The 22519-nt window shown below is 43.8% G+C and overlaps 1 protein-coding gene across 4 annotated transcripts in view; it reads right to left on the bottom strand.

The window, feature by feature from the left end:
• Nucleotides 1–1473: 1473 nt before the first annotated feature.
• rbm46 (RNA binding motif protein 46) overlaps nucleotides 1474–22519 on the bottom strand; it is a 39392-nt gene continuing 18346 nt past the window's right edge. For 3 of the 4 annotated variants that reach the window (XM_085260513.1, XM_085260492.1, XM_085260496.1), the window contains exons 8-11: nucleotides 21168–21367; nucleotides 19213–19315; nucleotides 3819–4083; nucleotides 1474–3543 (exon numbers count right to left, since the gene is read on the bottom strand). In XM_085260513.1, the coding sequence (XP_085116639.1) occupies nucleotides 3821–4083; nucleotides 19213–19315; nucleotides 21168–21367 (566 nt within the window). In that variant the 3' untranslated portion in view covers nucleotides 1474–3543; nucleotides 3819–3820. Of the gene's footprint in view, nucleotides 3544–3818; nucleotides 4084–17343; nucleotides 17730–19212; nucleotides 19316–21167; nucleotides 21368–22519 lie in introns of those variants that run through there. The other variant, XM_085260505.1, reaches the window with a different exon arrangement.

Here is a 22519-nt window from a genome sequence, read left to right as displayed (position 1 = left end):
ATAGGGGGGCCTGAGAACTCGGAAAGCTCCAACACAACTATTAAATCAACCATATGGCTGGATTACAGGTGAGAATCAATACTGAATTGGAAATAAAAACCTTTCACATAAGTGAAAAAAAGGAAATATAGTGCTTTTAATGGGTTCCCCTTTTAAGTTTCCATGCTACAAAGACTGAATCAAGTACAAAGTTTCTCGAGCGATGAAGGTTCAGGGTTCAGAAAAGTGCTGAAGAGAAATAGGAGCTGCAGAAGAGCAAATCAGCAAGCCTTTAGAGGAAAACAAGGATCCAAAGGCAGTGAAACTGAAAAGACAGAAACTACTGTTCATCTGTTTTTTGTCACGGTTCAAGCAGCACTGGCATTTCTTCTACATGATCTAAAACCAAGTAGGCATGCCAAAAACATAAAAAAACATCTGTAAGAGTCTTATTTCTGACATTTGTGCTTCAGATATCATTGACCAGTACCATGAATATGCACGTAAATATCCCTTTCAGGAAGCAAAAGATGTGTGGGATTTGCCAAAATCCAATTTCAAAACTTTTTCCTGTGGTCTGCTGATGTTTTAGTTAACAGCTCAGGCAATGGCTACCAGACAGAAAAGGAGGTTTGAACAGCACGGTCACACCAGCGTCACTAACGTCTGACGCAAACTCAAGTCATTTTGTTCTATAAGAAGCTCAAAATATGACAGAAACTGCTCACTTCAGAAAAAGAGGTTCGTGGGTTACTCCTCATGGGCTTTCAAGGGGTAAAAACAACCATCTTGATGGAAGTCGGTATACATTAGTTTGTCAGACTAGTGCGACTATTCCTTGAAAAAACACAGAACACTCAGATGCTGAGTCATACCAGCTCAGCAAATATCTTTTACATCCTTTTAAGCCTCAGGGTGCCAAATATGAGCACCCAAACATTTTTTTAAGGATACACTGCACATCATGCTGAGATATGCCAGGTTTTTGGCTAATAGCTCTTTGGGAATCGCCTTGTTGGTGCAAAAATTAAATTTTATGTCTGCCAAACTGGGTTATCTTTGGAATTTCTCAAGATTCAACTACAGAAATTGGAACAAACGATGTGTTTTTGTGATAAGCTGCTAGTAGAAAATGTGTGTAATTTAAAATTAGTTTTTTGATTTAGCCTTCTGTTATGTGTAGACACAACACTGGGTAATCCCTCGAGTTAGGTGCGGCTTTTAATGTTTGAATGACACATAGATCAGTGTTAAGTGGCCAAGCAAACAAACAAAACAATTCAGGTACACAGACTGGACTGAAATGAGTCAAGCCTACAGAAAGTCCTACAAAACCCAAACCACTGCTCAAAACCACTTTCAAATTCAAGAAAGTCTGGCTTCTTGGGATCAAAATGAAAAGAAATGAATGGGGACTCGAGACTTTTGTATAGTACTGTATTTTATACTATTCAACCATTTCTTGGGACAAAAAACAGTAGAGGTGTACGTGAATCAACTGTGGCAGGGTTTTATTCCAAAATACTCCCACTGTTTAATTTTTGGAAACAAGATTCCTGAGACTAAACTACAACACAGAGATTCACATGAATACACAAAACTCTTTATCTTCATGTTCTTGAAATTTAACTGTGTGGCAAGTTTATAAGCAAACCCTTCATTACTTTTTGTTTTTGAGTGCTGTGAAATACTTCATATCTGTTTTTAATAAATACGGTCACATTGGGAGCAACTAAGATTTATTCTTTTACACACTATCGTGATTTTTGATTGGACTTACTATCACTATTGTTTCTGCTTTTCTTATTCACGACTGAAGAGATTTCAGTCTGCTGTCTGGTTTGGATTTCACTAAAACAAAAACTGGGACGAATATTCTGACATGCATTAAAAATATTCAGATTCTCTGTCACAAACAAAATCTTCTGTCTGGTTTTAAACACAAATTAAACCTTTTCTCCTAAAAATCAAAGTCGAGCAGAGCAATATGTTGCAGGAACTTTGTATGAAACAAGGGAATGAACATGAAGTAAAACTATGCAAACACAGTCCCTGTAAATACATATAAAACATTTAAAGTCCAAGCAACATGCATCAGTCAAACTAATCAAGAAAGAGAGAAAAAACATGAACTTAAAACACTCCGCTGTTACTTTGATCTTAAAAACGATCGATTTCAAACCTTCAAGCACAACTTTCAGTGCGTTTGAATTCATTTATTAAGGAACCGTGTACAACTCTCTCCTCTCAACTTCAAACTCCCCCATTGCACAGCAGAAAAGTATTTATAAATTCTGCTTGCTTTAAAAGTGTAAAACTGCAAGAAGAAAAAACATACAGCACGCCCTCATCTCCCAAATATTTATGCAAAATCTGTAATTTTGTAACAACTTTCTGTAAAACGGATCACCTTTAAACATTTATAAAATTTCTAGAAAATTTTATTTGGAATTTCAAAGTGTCTCCAAAAGAAAGAACAAAACAAAATAAACAGCATTTATCTGTAGTCCTACCATTAATAATTGTACTTTTAAACTGATCAATCTGCTGATTATTTTGGCAGTAACTACTACTACTACTACTAGTTTTAATTGAAAACTTGCCTAAAAATGAAGTAATTACCAATAACAAGTGAATTTTGGGTCCCATAAAGAGAAACTCTAAAACATAAAATACTAAAAAAGAAATACTGAGTTATTGATTTTTATTAAACATTCTACTTTTTCGCCATTAACTAAGGACCCCCATTAATTAAAGGTCTAAAATGTTATGACAATGAAAGTCTCCAAAAATAAAGAAGTACCATCAATATTATCACTAAGGCATGCAACTACTAATTGTTTTGTGAATATAAATAAAAATGCTGATTTTATGATTTCTTCTGCTTTTTTAGTTGTAAATTTAAAAAAAATAATAATTAAATGCAAGCTCCAATTGTAAAGCCAATATAATAAATATTAGGGGATATTTACTCAGGCGGCTGCTTTTGGATAGATCAACGCTTTAAAAGGACCCCCCGCCCCATTGTTGTTTTTTTGAAATTACTGATAAATGAACTTTTCTTTATGAACACTAAACAACTAGAATGTGAAACAAAACCATGAGAAACTAACTGTGCCTCTGTTTGTGCTGAATGCAGTTTAAATGAGACTAAAAGCCCAACAACAAAAGTTGTTGCAGAGCCTCCTTCTTCCTCGTGCTTAAAATCAGCCTGGATGCAAAGCAGCTCACACAAAATAAGAAAAGACAAAAATGGTCTTTTGTTTTGGAGCTTCATATTTAGAGTCGGATTGTGAAGGAAGTCAGCAGCTACAAAAATTCCTCTAGAAGAAGAAGAGGATGATAAAACAGTGACTCTGCCCCCTCCTTCGCCACATAACAGGAGGACAAAAGTTAACATAACAGAGGCTCTAATTTAAAAAAGCACATTAACAATACAATTACACCGTGTGCAGCGTAATTGTAAGAAACACAGCCTGCCTTTTCTTCCTCGCACTTTTCCTTCAGTAGATCTTCCTCTAACTTCTGACCTTCAGGCGAGGCAGCGCCTCTGGCAGAAAATGACTGGAGGGCATAAAGAAAAAAGACAAAAAACATAAGATAACATGCTCTGAAGTGCAAAAATAAATAAATAAACCCCAAATAATGTCACATAAAACTAGTTATACTGAATTAGGGCATAAAATCAAATAGCCTTTACTCTGTCTCCTTGGAAACCCTTCTTATATTAGTAGGACACAAAAAGTCTTCAGAGACAGTATGTATCTCCTCGACGAGGCAGACTTTGAAGAACATTTGATTAAGCACAGTTTAAATCCCTCCTCACTGCAGAGTCTCACCATCAGTAGAACGGCGACTGCGGGCTGATGTAGAGTCTCTGAGTGTGAGAGGCGGCAGGGCTGAGCGATGAGAGAGAAGACAGGGTGGAGAGGGGGTATGGGGACTGAGGTGGTGGAGGAGGTGGAGGGAGGCAGGAGGCGAAGGCCCGGCTGGCGCAGGTCAGGACACCTGGAGTGGTGACAGTGGCAGCAGGTGGGGAAATGGCGAGAGGAGGAGAGTTGCTGCTGGGAGAGTCGCAAGATGCTCCGCTCAGAAAAGACAAGTCTGGAGGAGCAAAGACAAGACGGGGGGAAAACATTATTTGTAAAGCACTTCTCAAAACACTCAGGTTGAATAAAAGCCACCAATTGAAGATATATATGCTCCAGCAATAAGACACATAATTAACGATAAAGGTCTTAAAGTCATCACAAGATACATACTTCCATACTTGTATGTTGTTTCACTCTAGTTTTTATTACTGTATCTGTAGTTCTCAAAGGTTGGTCACTGCATTTGCCTGGTACCTGCTTTGCACCCAATGAGGCAAAAAGATAAAAAAGTGAAAGGTGCAAAGATGCATCTACGTGCATCTTATAACCTACGGTTATTAGGTCCTTCCGTACAGCCCCACAGGGGGGTGGGTGGGTTTGAAGCCCATCCTACCTGTTGCAGGCCTTCATGCACTCTAGTCTTGTTCTAAGTGAGTGCATTGAAAGCAATGCAAGGAGATTATCTGCTCTCCTCGCCCACTCTCATCAAATGATTAGCTGTCATTAAAGGGTATGAGCTGAGCCATTTCCAGTCTGAAGCCAGCACATATCACAGGCCGGCAGGAAACACTGAGATCACATTACACAATCAATTAAGGTTAGTTAAGCACTGGCAGCTGGTGACAGGTAAGTCCTCCCAAAAACTCCCTGTAGAGCCTTCAGCTGATCCAAAATGCTGCAACAAGAGTCCTGACAGGGACTAGAAAGAGAGAGCATATTTCTCCTGCTTTGGCTTCCCTTCATTGGCTTCCTGTTAAATCCAGAATTGAATTCAAAATCCTGCTCCTCACATACAAGGTCTTAAATAATCAGGCCCCATCTTATCTTAATGACCTTGTAGTACCATATCACCCTGTTAGAGCACTTCGCTCTCGCTCTGCAGGCCTACTTGTTGTTCCTGGAGTATTTAAAAGTAGAATGGGAGGCAGAGCATTCAGTTTTCAGGCCCCTCTTCTGTGGAACCAGCTTCCAGTTTGGATTCAGGAGACAGACACTATCTCTACTTTTAAGATTAGGCTTAAAACTTTCCTTTTTGCTAAAGCATATAGTTAGGGCTGGACCAGGTGACCCTGAATCTTCCCTTAGTTATGCTGCATTAGACGTAGGCTGCCGGGGATTCCCATGATGCATTGAGTTTTTCCTTTCCAGTCACCTTTCTCACTCACTATGTGTTAATAGACCTCTCTGCATTGAATCATATCTGTTATTAATATCTGTCTCTTGATGGAGTTTTTCCTTCACACTGTCGCCATGGTGCTTGCTTATAGGGGGTTATATGATTGTTGTTTTTGTTTTTTTTTCATTTTCTTTGTCTTACTGTATAAAATTGAACTGAACTGAACAGTTTAGTGTGAGACAGCGTCATACAATGGAAGAAAGCTGCATGCCGGTAGTGTTCATTGCAAAGCAAGAGAATTGTAGGTGTGACGCTCAGGAGTGCCTCCACCTGCTGCTCAAGTCTGGTATGAATGATAGTCGGCATTATTTTGGTCAACAGTGAGATTACAAATATTTGACGTGACTCATCATAGTTTGATTTGATTTTGATTTGATATACCTTTATTAGTCCCACAAGGGAAATTTCATAAGGCTGCCGACCTATTGCACGCAATGGCGGCGCCATCTTACCCTCCGACCATACATACTGTTACGTCCCCACATAAAAGTCTAGGCGATGAGGGTGGGGGACAGTAACAGTTAGATCCAGGTGGAATGAAAAGAACGCCAGGCAGAGGTATTTAACATAAAATAGATCTTTATTGTAGGCAAACACCTCAATAATCATATAAATGGCAACAACAAAAGGAGACAGCACCGCTGCTTTAATAAGAAATCAGGGAGGTCAACCCAAAGTGGTAATGACCACTCAACAAAGAAAGCAACAATAAGGTTTCAACAGAAAGAGACAGCAACGCTGCTAACAAACAATATCCAGGCAGGCCACACAAACTAATGAAGGCCGCCGTCACTCATGGGCACTCACTGCTCAGTTAAACACTACTCACAAAGAGCCACACACCAGAAGGCTGGTCATACGCAGCAGGCTGTTCCACACCTAAGCCAGTAGCACGCTCTGACCAGCACAGAGGAAATCTACCAGAAACCTCTCCCTCCTCCTCCACACTGCTCTTCTCCAGCTTATATCACCCCTGAGGGTAATTGGTTGTAATGAGAGCAGATGAGCAGCAGGTGTGACCTAAAGGAGAGGGCAGGGGCAGAGAGAGACAAGGGGAGGGGCCAGAACGAAGGAGGAGGAGAGAGAGAAGACAACACCACGCCCACACACTCCCACAGCCTCCCAGGATGTAACATTCCCCCCACCCTAAATCCACACTATACAAAACACAGAAGAAACTCATCACTATGCACTGCGTGAGAGTGCATCAGCCACCAGATTTTCAGTCCCTTTCTTGTGCTGGATAATCAGATCATAATCCTGCACCAGCAAAGCCCAGCGCATTAGTCGTTGGTTGTGGTTGTACATGCGCTGGAGGAAAGTGAGGGGGTTGTGATCTGTATACACCGTTACCGGAAAGGAGCTAGAGCCCACATACACAGTGAAGTGCTGCAAGGCCATCAGCATCGCTAGAGCCTCTTTCTCTATGGTGGAATAGTTTAGCTGATGGCGCTTGTACTTTACAGAGTAGTAGCAGACTGGGTGACACACACCCTCTGCGTCGTCTTGTAATAGCACCGCACCAGCTCCGGTGGTACTGGCGTCGACTTCCAGCTTGAAAGGCTGAGAGAAGTTAGGGGCAGCCAGAACTGGGGCGCTGCAAAGGAGGGATTTTGCAGACTCGAATGCGTGCTGGCATTCCCCTGACCACTCAAAAGGGACTTTGGGGCTACATAGCCTTGTCAAAGGGGCCACAACTACCGCAAAGTTCTTGCAAAAACAGCGGTAGTATCCAGTCATGCCCAGGAACCGTTTTAACTCCCGCCTAGTGGCTGGGGCCGGGTAGCTGAGGATAGCCTCGACTTTTGCCTCCACTGGGCGTACCCGCCCGAAACCCACCTGTTTCCCCAGGTACATGACTGTCGCTTTGGCGAACTCGCACTTAGCGAGATTTAGAGTCAACGAGGCGTCAGCCAGTCGCTGAAATACTGATCGTAGGATGGCCACATGCTCTTCCCACGTGGCTGTATATATCACCACATCATCCAAGTACACATTACATTGAGGCACGTCTCCTACAACCAGCTGCATCAACCGCTGAAATGTGGCCGGAGCGTTTTTCATGCCAAACGCCATCACGGTGTACTGCATGAAATGGTCGGGTGTGACAAATGCAGAAATGTCAGAGGCTCTGGGGGTCAAAGGCACTTGCCAATATCCTTTAAGAAGGTCCAGTTTGGAAATAAATGTGGCAGGACCTATGTTGTCAATGCAGTCCTCCATACGAGGAAGTGGAAAAGAATCGGCGACAGTCACTGCATTTACCCTACGGTAGTCGGTGCAGAAACGTGGGGTGCCATCAGACTTGGGCGTAAGTAAACATGGAGAGCTCCAAGGGCTGTGACTCGGTTTCGCCAAACCATTCTCCACTAGATAACTGACCTCCTTCCTCATCACCTCGCGCTTTCCCATAGGGCAGCGGTACGCGTGCTGTTTGATTGGGGTTGCGTCCCCAACATCGATATCATGTTCACAAACATTAGTACGCGAGGGCACATCACCAAAGAGAGAGGGGTAGGAGTGCAGTAGATTAAGCACATCTTCGCATTGTGAAGGGGACAGATGAGACAGGTGGGCCGTTACTTCGGCTAAGTAAGCTGAATTCGCCAACCGTCCACACTGTTGTCCCTCAGAAAGTATATGCAGATCGTCGTCAGCACTGGCCTCTACACTCAGCACGGTGGCGGAGACAGAGCTGGAGGTTGCCGCACTGGCAACAATCTCATGGGTTTCCCTATCATGGTAGGGTTTTAACATGTTGATGTGGCACAGGCGTGTTTTCCTCCTGCGCTCTGGGGTACTGAGAACATAATCTGTCTCAGACACTTTCCTCACTATGACGTACGGTCCTGCGACACGGGCCGTAAGAGCAGAGCCAGGCACCGGTAGCAACACTAAAACCTTGTCCCCAGCCTGAAAATGCCTTTTCACAGCCTTTCTGTCATGCCACGTCTTCATGCACGCCTGGGCAGTACACAGGGCCTCTTTCGCTAATGAGGTAGCACGTTGCCAACGATCCTTACATGTCTTCACAAAATCTGCCACGTTAGTTTTTGGAACACCCCCACTAAGGAACCTCTCTTTCAACATCTTTAGCGGGCCCCGCACCTCGCGGCCAAACACAAGTGTAGCTGGGCTGAATCCTAAGGACTCTTGCTTAACATTGCGTATTGCGAACAGTACAAAGGGGACACCCTCATCCCAGCTTCTGCCCGTGTCATGGCAGTACTTTTTTAGCATGGCCTTAAGTGTTTGGTGCCAACGCTCAAGTGCACCCTGCGACTCTGGGTGATAAGCACTAGACACAGAATGAGAGACGCCCAGGGAAGCTAAAGTCTGTTTGAATGCTCGAGATAAGAAGTTAGTTCCCTGGTCTGTTTGCACTGTTTTTGGAAGACCAAAGGTGGTGAAAAATTTGATTAGCGTCTTAGTAATGTTTGCAGTGGTGACCCTCCGCAGAGGAATTGCTTCGGGGAACCGCGTGGACAAACACATTATGGTCAACAAAAACTGATTGCCTGCTCGTGTTCTTGGTAACGGACCAACACAATCGACCAAAACATGCTCGAATGGCTCACCAACAGCTGGTATTGGACATAGTGGGGCGGGGGGCACAGTTTGATTTGGTTTGCCCACCAGTTGACACGTATGACAAGTATTACAGTACTTCGCAACATCTGTCTTCATTGCCGGCCAGAAGAAGTGCTGCAGAATACGGTCATATGTTTTAGTTATCCCCAAATGTCCTGACCATGAATGGTCATGGGCTAACTGTAGCACGTGCTGACGTAAACTAGCCGGGACCACTATCTGTTGGACTACACTCCAGTCCTCCCCTGGCTTTGAAGTCCACCTGCGCATTAGCAATCCATCACGTACAACAAATGTCTGCTTCCTGTCTCCTGCCAGATGCTCACTCTCATCTACGGCAGCAAAACATTTGGTTAACGATGGGTCTGCTTTCTGAGCGATAATAAGGGCCTCCCGTGTGAGGAGAGGGGGGGCTGCGGGTTCAGGAGCAGGCTCAGCCACTTCTTGAGCCAGTTCCTTGGCATCAGGACCCACCTCCCCCTCCTCAGAGGGCATCACATCCATCCCCAGCATAGAGCCGACCACTGACCCTGACAAGTCAACCACTTCTCCCTGCCGATGGGCCTGTGACCGGGTAAGAACACCTACGGGAAATACATCCGGGTGCTGCCGGTTTAAAACATCTGGCAAGGGGCTTGGGTCAGGGGTCTTTGTAACCTCTGGGGCAGGACAAACCTTCCCGCCTGCAATGTCATTGCCCATTATGAAGTCTACACCATCAATCGGGAAACAAGGACACACAGCTACAGGAAAAACACCGCTTATCAGGTCACTCTGCACCCAAATTTGATGGAGGGGGGCTGGCACATAAGTCATTCCAACGCCCCTAACAATAACATCAGTGCCGCTGGCGGTCTTTTCATCAAAGGCAAGTGCACTAGCCAGTATGAGGGACTGTGAACCACCTGTGTCGCGTAGAATGGTCACAGTACGCCCATCTCCAGGCTTACCAGAGAGTGACACCGCTCCTTTGAAAATGAAAGGTTTAAAACATTCGTCAGGCGTTTCAGTGCTAAGTGGTCTACTACCAGAAGAAGCGTTTTTAATCAGCCCTATCCCTTTTGGTTTACGTGGTGTTGAAACTGGCTGTCTTTGCCTGTAGGCCTCGCAATCCGCTATTAAATGGCCGGATTTAAAACAATAGAAACATTTCCGGTCTGACCTGGGACGAGGCACAGGCACCTCTCTCCTTGTGTCTTGCTCACCACTAGCCTTTGCTAGTATGTCGCGTCGCTCATGCTTAACAACACTGGTTTTATGGACGAGTGCGAACTCGTCAGCCAGGGTCGCGGTCTGCTGCAACGTGGAGACCTTCTGCTCATTCAGATATACCGCCATCCGCTCGGTGACGCAATTTTTGAACTCCTCAATGAGAATCAATTCCCGTACCGAAGCTAGGTCTGCAGCTTTACAGGCCATACACCACCGATCAAAGAGGATACTCTTTTCTCTTGCGAAATCCAGGAAGGATTGACCCTGCACCTTTTTCAGCCCCCGAAATCGTTGCCTGTAAGCCTCGGGAACTAGTTCATAGGCTAACAGGATTGCACTTTTCAGTTTGTCGTAGTCCAAGCTGCATTCAGCGGACAACGAGGAACAAACTTCCTGCGCCTTGCCCACCAGCTTGCACTGTAGCAGGATGGCCCACGCATCCCGCGGCCAACGCAAGGCTGTCGCTATCCGCTCAAACGATTCAAAATAAATCTCCACCTCAGTGTCACGAAATGCAGGGACCAGACGACTATTCCTTCCTACATCAAACTGAACGTCTGTATGTGACAGCGAAGCCACCACAGGAGGGGTGGAGGCCTGCTGGAGTTCCAGCTGTCGCAGCTTGACCTTCGTCTCCGCCTCCACTTTCATCAGCTCAACCTCTCTAGCCCTAGCCAGTTCTGCGTCCAAACGCCTAAGCTCTATCTCCCTCTTCAGCTGGAACTCTCTCTCGCTCTGCTCCTTCTCCAGCTGGAGGCGAGCTAGACGGACTTTGAGCCTAGCATCCTGCTTAAAACCCTCTGATGACTGGATGGAGAGTGGATCAAAACGGGGCAGCGTCATAGGCCCCCCCTCGGGCAACCCCTGGTCCATAGGTGTGGACACTGCTGGTTCTACAACCTGGCCTCGAACAGGAGGCGCCGCACTTGGTCCAGCCGGACCGGGTGTGCTCGGAGGTTCTTGCATTACAACCACCCTCTTCTCCAACAACCCGGACACCAGAGCGGCTTTCAGCTCGGCTTTGCGTAGACCAGTGGAGACACTGATCCCGTAATGTGTAGCCAGCTCATGCAGATCCCTCTTCCTACAAACATCTAGCAGGGCAAGCGACGGCTCTGCTGTAAACCCAGCAATATCAAAAGTGGCCATGAAAACCCAAAATGGCCTGCCAAAACACAAGCAAACCACTAAAAGGCCACACACACACACACACACACACAATGCCTTCACTACAGAACTACACACAGGCGAAAGAGAAATGTGTTGTGTCAAAAAGTCAACCATTAATTGAAAAGCCCACACTCCCCCCAGTCCTGCCTGCTCAGAATCTAGCCTGTCCTAGCTTCTGGAGCGTACCAGGCTCGAGGCCACTTTAAAGGCGAATCATCAAGTGCCAAAAGGCACTGACAAGCCTACCCCCAACAGAGAATTAATCCCCACCCGGGTTTGCTCCGAAAATAAAAAAGGCAAAACAAAAAAACGAGTGTCCGAAGGAAGAGCCAATGCTCAGCTAGACACTCCCCTGTGCTAGCCGGGGAGAGCAGCAGCTAGCCAAACGACCTTCACACAACACACAAACACCTGTACGCACTTGTAATCAACCCAATTCCTTTCATTCCGATCCCGGACGAGCCCCCACTTTGTTACGTCCCCACATAAAAGTCTAGGCGATGAGGGTGGGGGACAGTAACAGTTAGATCCAGGTGGAATGAAAAGAACGCCAGGCAGAGGTATTTAACATAAAATAGATCTTTATTGTAGGCAAACACCTCAATAATCATATAAATGGCAACAACAAAAGGAGACAGCACCGCTGCTTTAATAAGAAATCAGGGAGGTCAACCCAAAGTGGTAATGACCACTCAACAAAGAAAGCAACAATAAGGTTTCAACAGAAAGAGACAGCAACGCTGCTAACAAACAATATCCAGGCAGGCCACACAAACTAATGAAGGCCGCCGTCACTCATGGGCACTCACTGCTCAGTTAAACACTACTCACAAAGAGCCACACACCAGAAGGCTGGTCATACGCAGCAGGCTGTTCCACACCTAAGCCAGTAGCACGCTCTGACCAGCACAGAGGAAATCTACCAGAAACCTCTCCCTCCTCCTCCACACTGCTCTTCTCCAGCTTATATCACCCCTGAGGGTAATTGGTTGTAATGAGAGCAGATGAGCAGCAGGTGTGACCTAAAGGAGAGGGCAGGGGCAGAGAGAGACAAGGGGAGGGGCCAGAACGAAGGAGGAGGAGAGAGAGAAGACAACACCACGCCCACACACTCCCACAGCCTCCCAGGATGTAACACATACATTACACAAAACATCACATGGGGAAGACAGGTCAGAGAGGTATAACAATGGAAAATGCACCACATGAGGAAAGATAAGGAGAAAAAAATAACTCCCCCCAGACTGAGCTCCAACATGGAGATCAGTTTGAGAACAGAAAAAAACACCTCTGCACAAAGCACATGAAAAAACTTAATACACCAAAGAAACACATGACAAGCAACAGGGGTGGGTAAAGGGTGAGAGACAGCCAGTGTAGACAGTACATCCGGGCCTGCGTGCGCTGGTCTCCTTGATCCGCTGTCAGCATCGGAAGGAAATAAGCGTCGAAGGCGTTTGGAAAGGGAGGGGGAATGAGTGTGTGCATATCAGTGTATATGTATGTGTGTGCGTGTCCAGAGTTCAGCTGAGACAGTGTCTTTCGCCCTGCCAGGCTAAGTAAACAGTCTTCCAGCCAACCCAGGTGGCCTTGCATGGAATGGGGGGGACAGACTAAACACAGTCGTTATCAGGGTGTTTTTGTTCAGCTCCAGCCTTGACACCGCAGCTGGCGGCAAAGGGGGTCTCCGCATGAAGTGATGGTGGTTTTTACTTTAGTTCGAACAGCTCATATGAATTTCAAAGCAGTTCTACAGTCCAACACTGGTCTCTCAATCTCCCGTTGGAGAGCCGTGAGCTTCGCCATACTTGCGTTCTGTGATGTTGTCATTTCTTGTGCTCAAGGAGCCGATTCTGAGAACTCACAGCAGTGTGCCTCCCCGAGGTGTGATCCAATTTACGCACAGAGATGTTATTCCGGGCTAGCCCTTCCGAGATGTATCCAGTCTGCAGTCAGAGATCTTATTCTGAGTATTCTGAGTATGAATGTGAGAGTGAATGAATAGTGGTATTGTAAAGCGCTTTGGGTGCCTTGAAAAGCGCTATATAAATCCAATCCATTTATTCACAGCAGCCGTAGCCTCTCCAAGATCTTATTCGTGCTGCACTCAATGAGCCCATTTTGAGAAACTCACGCCTCTCCCATCGTTTCAATCCCAGCGGGCAGCCTTGTGAGGGTTTGAACAGCCGGTTCCGCTTTCTTAATTCTTCGATAAGTCAGGGCCAAGCCAGCTCCGATCAGCCAGAACCCTGTTACCATGGTTCCGAATAGGTAGATATCTTCAGCAGTCAGGCTCACCCGAGCCCAGACTTCTCGTTGAGAAAGGGGTGTCAATTGCATTTAGGGACCAGTTGATCCAATCCATAATTCCTCTTTTAGGTTTTAGAGAACCGACTGTGAGAGAGTGTTCTAGGGAAAAGTAATACAAAAAACACGAGACTAGACAAGGACATAAGAGGCTAAGCAGGGAAGCTACGGGAGAGGAGGAGAGGAGAAAAGTGCGACCGCCTTCGTCAAGAGCAAGAGCAGAGAGATAATAAATACACTGTTTGTTCAAACTTTAAAAAAAGAACAGGAAAAGGAAAAAAATCTTTTTTTCAATTAAGTTGATATTTTTGAACTTCAATGTTATTTTAACTGCAGAAGTAAATGAAAGAGAAATGAATTAAACACGCCGAAGCCCAGAGGGGAATCAATGTGGACTTTTATGAAGGGGCAAAGGTAAAGAAAAGGTATGTGCTGAAAGGCAAAAGCAGAATATTATTTTTTCTCAATTATCTTGTTTTAATAATTGTTGGCAGGGAAAAAAGGAATTCAAATTAACTTTAGAGCCCAGACAAAGAGCTGCTATTTTCTTCAGGTATGAATACAGACAGGCTTAGGGCAAAAAAAGTTTGAAAACCACTCTTTTTTTTACACAACGAACTTTCATATTCTCGCTGCTTTATGGTGTTTTAGAATAGTCAGTTGTATTTGTTGATGTTGGGGAGTTTAGTTTGGTCTCACATGCATAGCACAGAGTCAATGAATGTTACAGCAGCAGTTTTTTTTTTACCTTGTCACACATAACAAAAGAAAGGTTATTACAATGAAATTAAACTACATTTTGTGTGTACATACTGAGACTTTGAGATATCGATGTAACATGGATAGTTGTGTTTTTATTGCTGCATCCATTATTATATATAATAATAAGACAAACAGAAAAACACAAGCAGTTAAACTTCAGTTTGTTCAGTCAGGAAGCAGACACTTTTGTGAATGAATATTAAACCTGCTTTGGTGTAAATAAAAGTAAGAATGCACTGCAAACGAGAGAATGGTTTAGGATGTGATGGCCACAGATCACTGCTCTGTCTTTATCCCTCTTGACTGATTTTTCATTACTTTGTGTTACTGTGTCTGTTACTGGAGCTGGATGGAACAGGGCCAGAACTCTACAACAGTGGGCTACTCACGCATGTCTCCGATTTAATCTGGCTCCATGAGGGTCCAATATCCTCATTTAAACATCATGTGCCACATCCAGCCCACGTTGACATAAGATGGACCAGATCAGTGAAATTCCCTTTTCTTTCAGCCTGATGTCTGCCACTCCTGCTCTTAGTGGGACCTCACTGTTTATCTGACTCTACCCAGAGATCACCAGGACTATTGGTGCCCCGTTATCTTCACAGAGGAGAGCAGGTTTATACTGGGCGCATGTGACAGATGTGAGCCATGGCATCCTGCCTCCAACATCATGCAGCACGACCAGTTTAGCAGTGAGTCAGTAATGGTCTGACTTTGGTTTTTCTTCTCATCTTCAAGTAGCACCAATGTATGCAAGATTTAAGCGTCTAAGCAGTGTATATATTTATATACTGTGACCTGGAGTGCCTGAAGAGAGATGAAGGAAGCCAGAGAGAAAGGGGAAGAGACTGAGGATGTGCAGAGATCTCAGGCTCCCCGTGGAGCAGCGAAACTGTTAAAAAATGGATTCGGTGCAAATAAGGCTGATTAAAAGCGTCCAGTCGCCGGGGCGCTCCCAGCTTTGCTCTACGCTTTTTAAAAACAACATCTTGTTTTCAAAAGGCAAAAAGAAAACACTTAATTATGTCAGGGTTCTGTGCTGGTCCGAGCGTCAAACCACCGGGACACAAACCTGCTTCCTGAAGTCAATTAAGAAAAACACCTGAATCGTATTTCAGCCTCTTGGTGCTTTAAAAATCACTTCTTCTTCTCCTCATCCTCACACTCATGTCCAGACGTCTTCGAGTTAAAGCTGCTTTTAAGCTCCAACCACAAGAGACACATTCAGAGAGAAACTCGAGCTCTATTATATTTTCGTACTATCCTCAACTAGTAATCACTTCACCTGAGAGCAGCGGTATGAAAAGAAAATGAGGTCATGGGTGTTTCCGGCCTTGAATTCAGGAGGAAGACTGTGGTTTTTGTCCTGTTCGTGGTCATCAGGTGAGCTCCTTGTCCTCTCAAAGGTATTTCAGGGTGTGTGGGAGCTTGGCCATGGGAGTAGGCTGCGTTCCTCTGGATGTCCTGTGGTGCCTCAGGAGTTTGAGGTATCTAGTCTGTGCCTGAACTGAGTATGAAGGGAGAGGTGTCGATTTACCGGTCGATCCACATTCCTACCCTCACCTAAGCCCACGAGCTCTGGTGGAGACTAAAAACAATGTGAAGGTAGAGACAAGCAGCAGACACGAGCTTCATTCAAAGGGTGGCAAAGGTTCGAGCTCAGAGTAGAGCTGCTACTCTTTAGCTTACAAAAAGGAGCCAGCTGAGGTTATTTTGGGCATTTGATGAGACGTTCCAGGCATGTCCTCCCAGGAGGAGACCCAAGACAAAGGAATCATGTCTCTCAGCTGGCTTAAGAATGCATCAGGTTCCCAAGTCAGTTGCTGAGAAAAGGTAGCTAGTGAGAGGGAGGTCTGGGTTTAACTTGCTTAGACCACTGCTTCTGTTATCTAGCTAATCACCAAGGATGGATGGGTGCCTCTGGCTGAATAAAATACAGAGGGGTGGTGTCCCCCTAACAGGTTTCCAGGTTTAATGTCAACCAAGGTGGCATTAAAGTGAGAAGAGGCCCAGTATTACACAAAGAAGGCGTATTTTGAACTGAAAATCATGCAAAACTACAAACGGTTTTCACGGGCCCTTCAAGTTTCGCCATTCACATGATTTTTCTTCACTTCTGTTCAAATATATCTATAAAATACTTGTAGACTTGGTTTTTTTAGCTGTTAAAAACACCTAGAAAAAGTTCTTCACTAACAGAGCTGATAAGTTTTATTCCCCGCAGCCTGCAGGTGGTGTTGATTTGAAATATCTCACTTTGAACAGATCCTCTCAAAGCTGCAGTGTTCAGGGTTCAGGAGACGCTGGCTCAGACAGGCAGCGCTGCGATTGGCTCCCAGGGAGATGCAGGTGGAGAGAGTTCAGCCTCCGACAGCTGCAGCGACGCAGCACGACTGCCAAGCAGCTTTTTCCTCTCAGGGGAAACAACCACGTTTCTTCTTGCCTTCCTTCAGCTTTTAGGTGACCTAAAAATCACTGTCCGCCAGAGTGGCCCCTGCAGGGTCCTGAACCGTGAGCCAATCAGTGGCTATGCTCAAAATGCTTGTTTCACTGTAGGTACATTAGTACTAACAGTTTAAATACTCTGGATATAAACACAACTGAAAAAACACCAATTAAATAAGAACATGACTCAAAAACTGCTATTACTTCATTTTAAAAGCTGAATTTGGTGGTTTTTGTTTTGTCTTTTTTATTTAGGCCCATGTCCGTTTTTCATTTTTAATGTTTTAATGGTGCGATTTGTTAGCTTCCACTTTGATAAAGACAATGAAATCTTTAAGGACTTGTTTTTAATAAGCATAATTACAGAACATACGCAGTGAAATATGGATCGAGATGCTAGAATGCATTTTGGGGTTTTCTTTTTTATTTAACACGTTAGAAAAGCCTTAAAGTGACTGAGAGTTGTTTAAACAGTGCAGGAACAATGTTGGAATTTCTCATCAATTTAATATTTATTTATCAATAAAGACTACATCCATTATTGTTGTAAGCTAAAAAGGTTGGAGCACACTTGACTTTCTCTTTTTGCTCAGTGTGAGTGTTACACCCCCTGCTGTGCTGATCCACGTTACTACACCCTAAAATGAAGGGTGCAGGATGAAAAAGGCGACAACAATGAAGCATCTTTTTTTATTTTTAAACACTCCATCTTCAAATGCGTTTTCCTAAAGCACATTTACAGGAAATGTGTTTTCCTTTATTTTAATGTCAGACTTTAATTCCCTGCAGGAACCCTGGACAACAACATGAATGGAAACAAATGAGAGACTGCAAAAAGCAGACTGCTGCTGAAAGGAGTCCTGCTGTATGAATACTGATGATGGAGAGAACTCTTATTATTATAACCTCATTAAAACAGCCATTAAAGTGAGAGAGCCTCCTTTTGAGATCCTTTACATCAGTGTGACTCATGAATCCTCCCGTCTGAGATGCTGTTGGAAGACACACAATCTGCCTTTAATTTGATAGTTGGTGACTTGTCTGCTTGAGTGAAGACTTTGTTTTCTTTTTAAAGACAGAAGTGCAAATCTGAAACTGTTGCTCTTTTTTTAAACTACACATGTTCTGACTTTACAGCAGCCTGTCCACTGACCCAGGCTAAGTATTTTAGACCTTTCCTGTCTTTACTTTTCTTATTTTCTAAAGAGGTTAGAGGAAGTTGGCAGGGGGGTGGCTGAAGTCTATCCCAGCTACCACTTAAGTTGATCACAAGTTAACTTAACCCCACTAACTACATGTCTCCGGTGGAAGCCATGTGGGAGGAAGCCAAAGTACCTGGACAAAACCCACACAGATCCAAACTCATCACAGAAAGGCGTGACGGTGTCCTCCTGTGTGTGGACCTTGGAAAGTTTTACCGGAAACCTCAACTTTCTTTCCTTGTTTTCTGTCATTTACACGCCGCTCCAATGCTGGAGGTCGTTGAAGACCAAGAGGAGATGTAACCCCGACAAAACCAAAGCAGAGTGTCTGCTTGTTTGGCTGCACCTAGAAAATCTCTACATTGGGGCTGTGTTATATCGTCTGCTATGCAGTTACATTCTAAACGAGATAATATCGAGATGATATCATGTCAGAGATCTGCAAGCGATGCACGTCAGCTGATGTCGATTTTGTAGCTAAAAGGCGAGTTACTTCCAACAAAGAACAGTTTCCAAATTATGCAAGAAAACAAGCAGTTTCACTGTTGAGTACATCCAGGCTACGAAGGAGAAGATGCTAGCAGCTGGTCATGTGCGACCTAAATGTAAACAAATGACTGGCTAACTGCGCTCCACATGATAGGAAGAGTAGGGACGGAAACCACTGATGTTGTTACATGGTGGGACTTTCAGCAGCTGGTTAAAAAGATTGACCTAACTTCATCCTAGCTAACAGGCTTTTTTACACTTTTATTTCGTTTCCAGAGAAAACACTACCTACGATACTTCTTAACTTCTATTTGCTGCATGCCAAGCTGCAAGCATCGATTAAAACACCGTTCAGTTCTTTTATCTATATCATCAGAAACATCGTTATTAACAATTTCTTTGAAATATTCTCCTACAATTTGTTACTGTCCAATTAAAGTTGTGAACTGTTACCAAAGACGAACCCTGGTGACGTCCACCGCACTCTCCAAATGAGTCTGACTTACTGGAAGAAATGCAAACCAAGAGTGGGGCTGAAGAGCCCCAAATAACAGACCCAATACTCTCAGAACATCCCTCAGTTACGACACGGTCCTAATCCGTGTCCAAGTCCTGGTCTGAGGTTCAACTCAACACACTCTGCTCTCCAGCACCCTGGCATACACCAGGGAGGCTGGGCAGTGTGTGGGTGTGGCACAAGCTACTCATTTATTCACATGAAAACTGTTTACAGTGTGTGTGTGTGTGTGTGTGTGTGTGTGTGTGTGTGTGTGCTGAGGAGTACCCAGGTTCCACAGGGTGGTCTGAGCAGCAAGCTCCTTGGCATCATCCAGCAGAGCACACAGCTTGTCAGGGATGTACGTCCTTCGTGTGGATTGTATCACCACCTACATGTACGTACACACACGCACACACACATAGTGTTTGGTTAATGTAGAAACAAACAATCGTTTCACTGAAATGAAGACACACAAAGACCGGGGAGGTAATTAATGGGGTAAGTCACAGTCAAAACTGCATTGCTGGGAAACAAAAGAAAAACAGGCGAGCTGCTGGCTGGTTTTATGACTGTTTCTGTAACTTTAACATCTTGTGAAACAGTTTAAATAAAAAAAATTTAAAAAACAGCTTTAAATGGAACTGCTGAATTTTACACACACTACAGAATATAAACGTTATTTTTTTATGTTCATATGCTGATAACACAGGAAGAATCTGGATGTTATAACGGGATAATGTTAGAGATGGTCATGATATGTAAGACTTCACTGAAACAAGAACACGTAATAAGCAAAAATTCACTGAATATCAATTTATTTGTACTTTTAAAGTTATGTTTTTAAATGTTTAAACTGAGTAACATAGAAATATTTCTCATCTATGTACATAATTGTGTTGCATTTCAGCTTTGTGACGTACATAATTTACTGCTGTGGACTTTGCAGCCCGCAGCACAACCCTGTCCCACCAGGCTGTAAAATAATCTGTCCTTGTGCCTGCAGCAGAATCACATGTATGGAATATATAGAAGCTATAAATAATTCAGTACGGTCAAGCTGTGTTTATATTTGTGGTTGCGTCATTAATGTTATGCATGGTTACAGACACACACATATTTCTGTATTACACCTTCTCGCAGCTGTTTATGGAGATTTATGGAGTACATGTTTATGCATTAATGCAGTCTGCAGTGCTCTCGTGCACAATCTCCTTTTTATTTTTATTACTGTTGTATATAAAAATTTTGCACTTTAATTTAAAAACCATCTCAGCCTTGCCTCTCTAACTTTGCCTCCAAACCACTCAGCATGAGCTGTTCCTCTGATGTCCTCATTTTGTAATCTTTTCATCGTGTCCTTAGCATCTTCAGCTCGACTTCCTGTCTTTTTGTCCGAGCTGACATCCTCAAACCTTTCCTTTTACTCTTGCTGTTGTCCTTCTGCCACAAATCAACCCTCACACTCATCTGCACCCAATCCACAAGCTTAGCCCCCTAGGTGCTACATGTGGTACAGGTGGTATTTTGTTCATGTTAACAGGTATGTTAACGTTAGCTAATATTAGCCAGAAAAAAATCAGTCACCTATGTAATCAAGCCCATTTGAGCTATGACGGAAAACTAGTGTCAACAACAACAGGAAAACTGATTTATGGAGTGAAACGTTTAGCTTTTAGGGTCAATCCTGAGCTAACCTTAAGCAAGCTAACATTATTCAAAAATCTAGTCTGTGATTTGCCATTTCCTCCAAACTTCCAAGGCTGATCTCGTAATTTAGCTGACCTTTTTCAGATAATGTCACAAATCAGGAGTCACTTGATTCATTGAGTATAGTCAAGTTACAGCTAGGAGTTAGCTTCCTAACCTAGCAAAATGGCATCCAAATGAAAATGCGGATAGCATGAGCCACAACAATATTTCATAGATAATAGCAAACAGTATTGATTTTAGCCATAAGTCTATTGTGTAATCGCACAAGTTAAGAAGTATGACTAACACTACTTTCTTTAAAGACAGCTACAATTAGCGTGGATAGAGAGCTAGCTAACACTTAGTTACACAGCACATGAAGAGGTGCTAATGATCCAATACACTGTAAAAATGTCAGTGCAGCAACTCTAAATGTCATTAACTGGATCCTGCACATATATAAGGACAATGGATGTGCATAAATTCCGACACCTCTCAGATATGTTTAACTGCATGCATGTTTATGTGTTAACATCTAGTCAGTCTGAAACCTTGTACAGTAACAGAAGCTTTCCATCCTGCCCTGGTGTGGAGTACAGGTAGTATTCTGGGGGCAACCAGCAGTTTTTGCAGCAGTAAAAGTCGAGCAGGCTGACGGCCGAGGTGATCTGACTCTGCTTGAGCGACAGCAGGCTGGTGCCAGTGAGGGGGGTGCCGGGCAGCAGGGGGTACATGCAGCGCTCCAGGTCATCTGACGGTACAAACACATATACAGGGGAGCAGCATTAAGTTAGACGGGTGCTTCCTTCAGCTCAAGGTACATACGACTTCTTTAAGACCTCACAGAGTATAAGAACAACATCACAATGAATAAGAATTTGCAATTCGTCTCTTTAATTTATATACACCAGTAAAGCCAGTTGTAACTTAACCTGTGAACCCAAAATACTACATTGACCTTTACATGAAACTACCAGCAGCAGGAAAAAGTTTCATGTTATATAAACACTCTTGTGGAGCGGACAACACAGCGGAAAAATTGTGCCGTTTATGCTGGACAGCGTAAGTGTTTCACTCACATTTGTGACTTGAAAATTTAACGGAGTATAAACCCATGTAGGAGCATGTGTGAATAAAAGGCCTTAAAAGATTCAGCTTAAATGGATCCTACTTTTCTCAAAAAGCCCACTGAAAACACCACAGCAGAAAAGATGATCCTGCTGATTTCACAGCCTCTCAAAAGCCTCTCAAAGAGGCAGTGAAGTCAGGTGGAGACAAATAAAATGTCTCTGAAGTCTCCACAACGGCAGCCCTGTGTACCCTTTAGTGCTAAAAAGACGAGTGATACCGACATGCAGGGGTGTGTCTAAAGGTGGGCATAGGTGTACTATAGTAATTTATTTGTGGAATAGTCACGAGGACAATTTGAAAAGATTTACAAATATATATCAGTTTTAAAAATTAGATTAAAAAACCTTTAGTTTATAAAGCACCACATGAATGAAACGGGGTAATACATCGGGCCGTCTCTTCTCTTCCACTTATCCACTTCAGGTTCTGATTGTCAAAATTTATTTTAAATATTTAATACCCTGTCTCGTCCATATATCAAAACCATAGGGGATACAATGGTTGTACTGCACATTAAATATGGATAACTCGATATGATGACATTTAAAATACTGGAGCCCGTGCACTTATGGCATGAATTTGAAAATCCTAGTTGATTTCCAGTCTCAGTGAGCTTGAAGTCAAAGTCAAGGTCATTGAGACTTGAACTTGTCTGTGATTTTCAGAATCCTGTGTCACTTAGTCTCAAGTTATGGTGTTCACTTCCCCTCCTGGCAGGGGGAGTATTGTTGCAATAGTTTTTGAGTTAATAATTATGGATAATTAATAATTA

Source organism: Mchenga conophoros, linkage group LG3, assembly GCF_057382185.1.
Source record: "Mchenga conophoros isolate Kocher_MC1m ecotype Shallow Benthic linkage group LG3, M_conophoros_male_GT1.1, whole genome shotgun sequence".
In the NCBI taxonomy this organism is placed as follows: Eukaryota; Metazoa; Chordata; class Actinopteri; order Cichliformes; family Cichlidae; genus Mchenga; species Mchenga conophoros.
The sequence above is the reverse complement of the archived record's forward strand: the minus strand, read 5'-3'. Positions and strand labels throughout refer to the sequence as shown.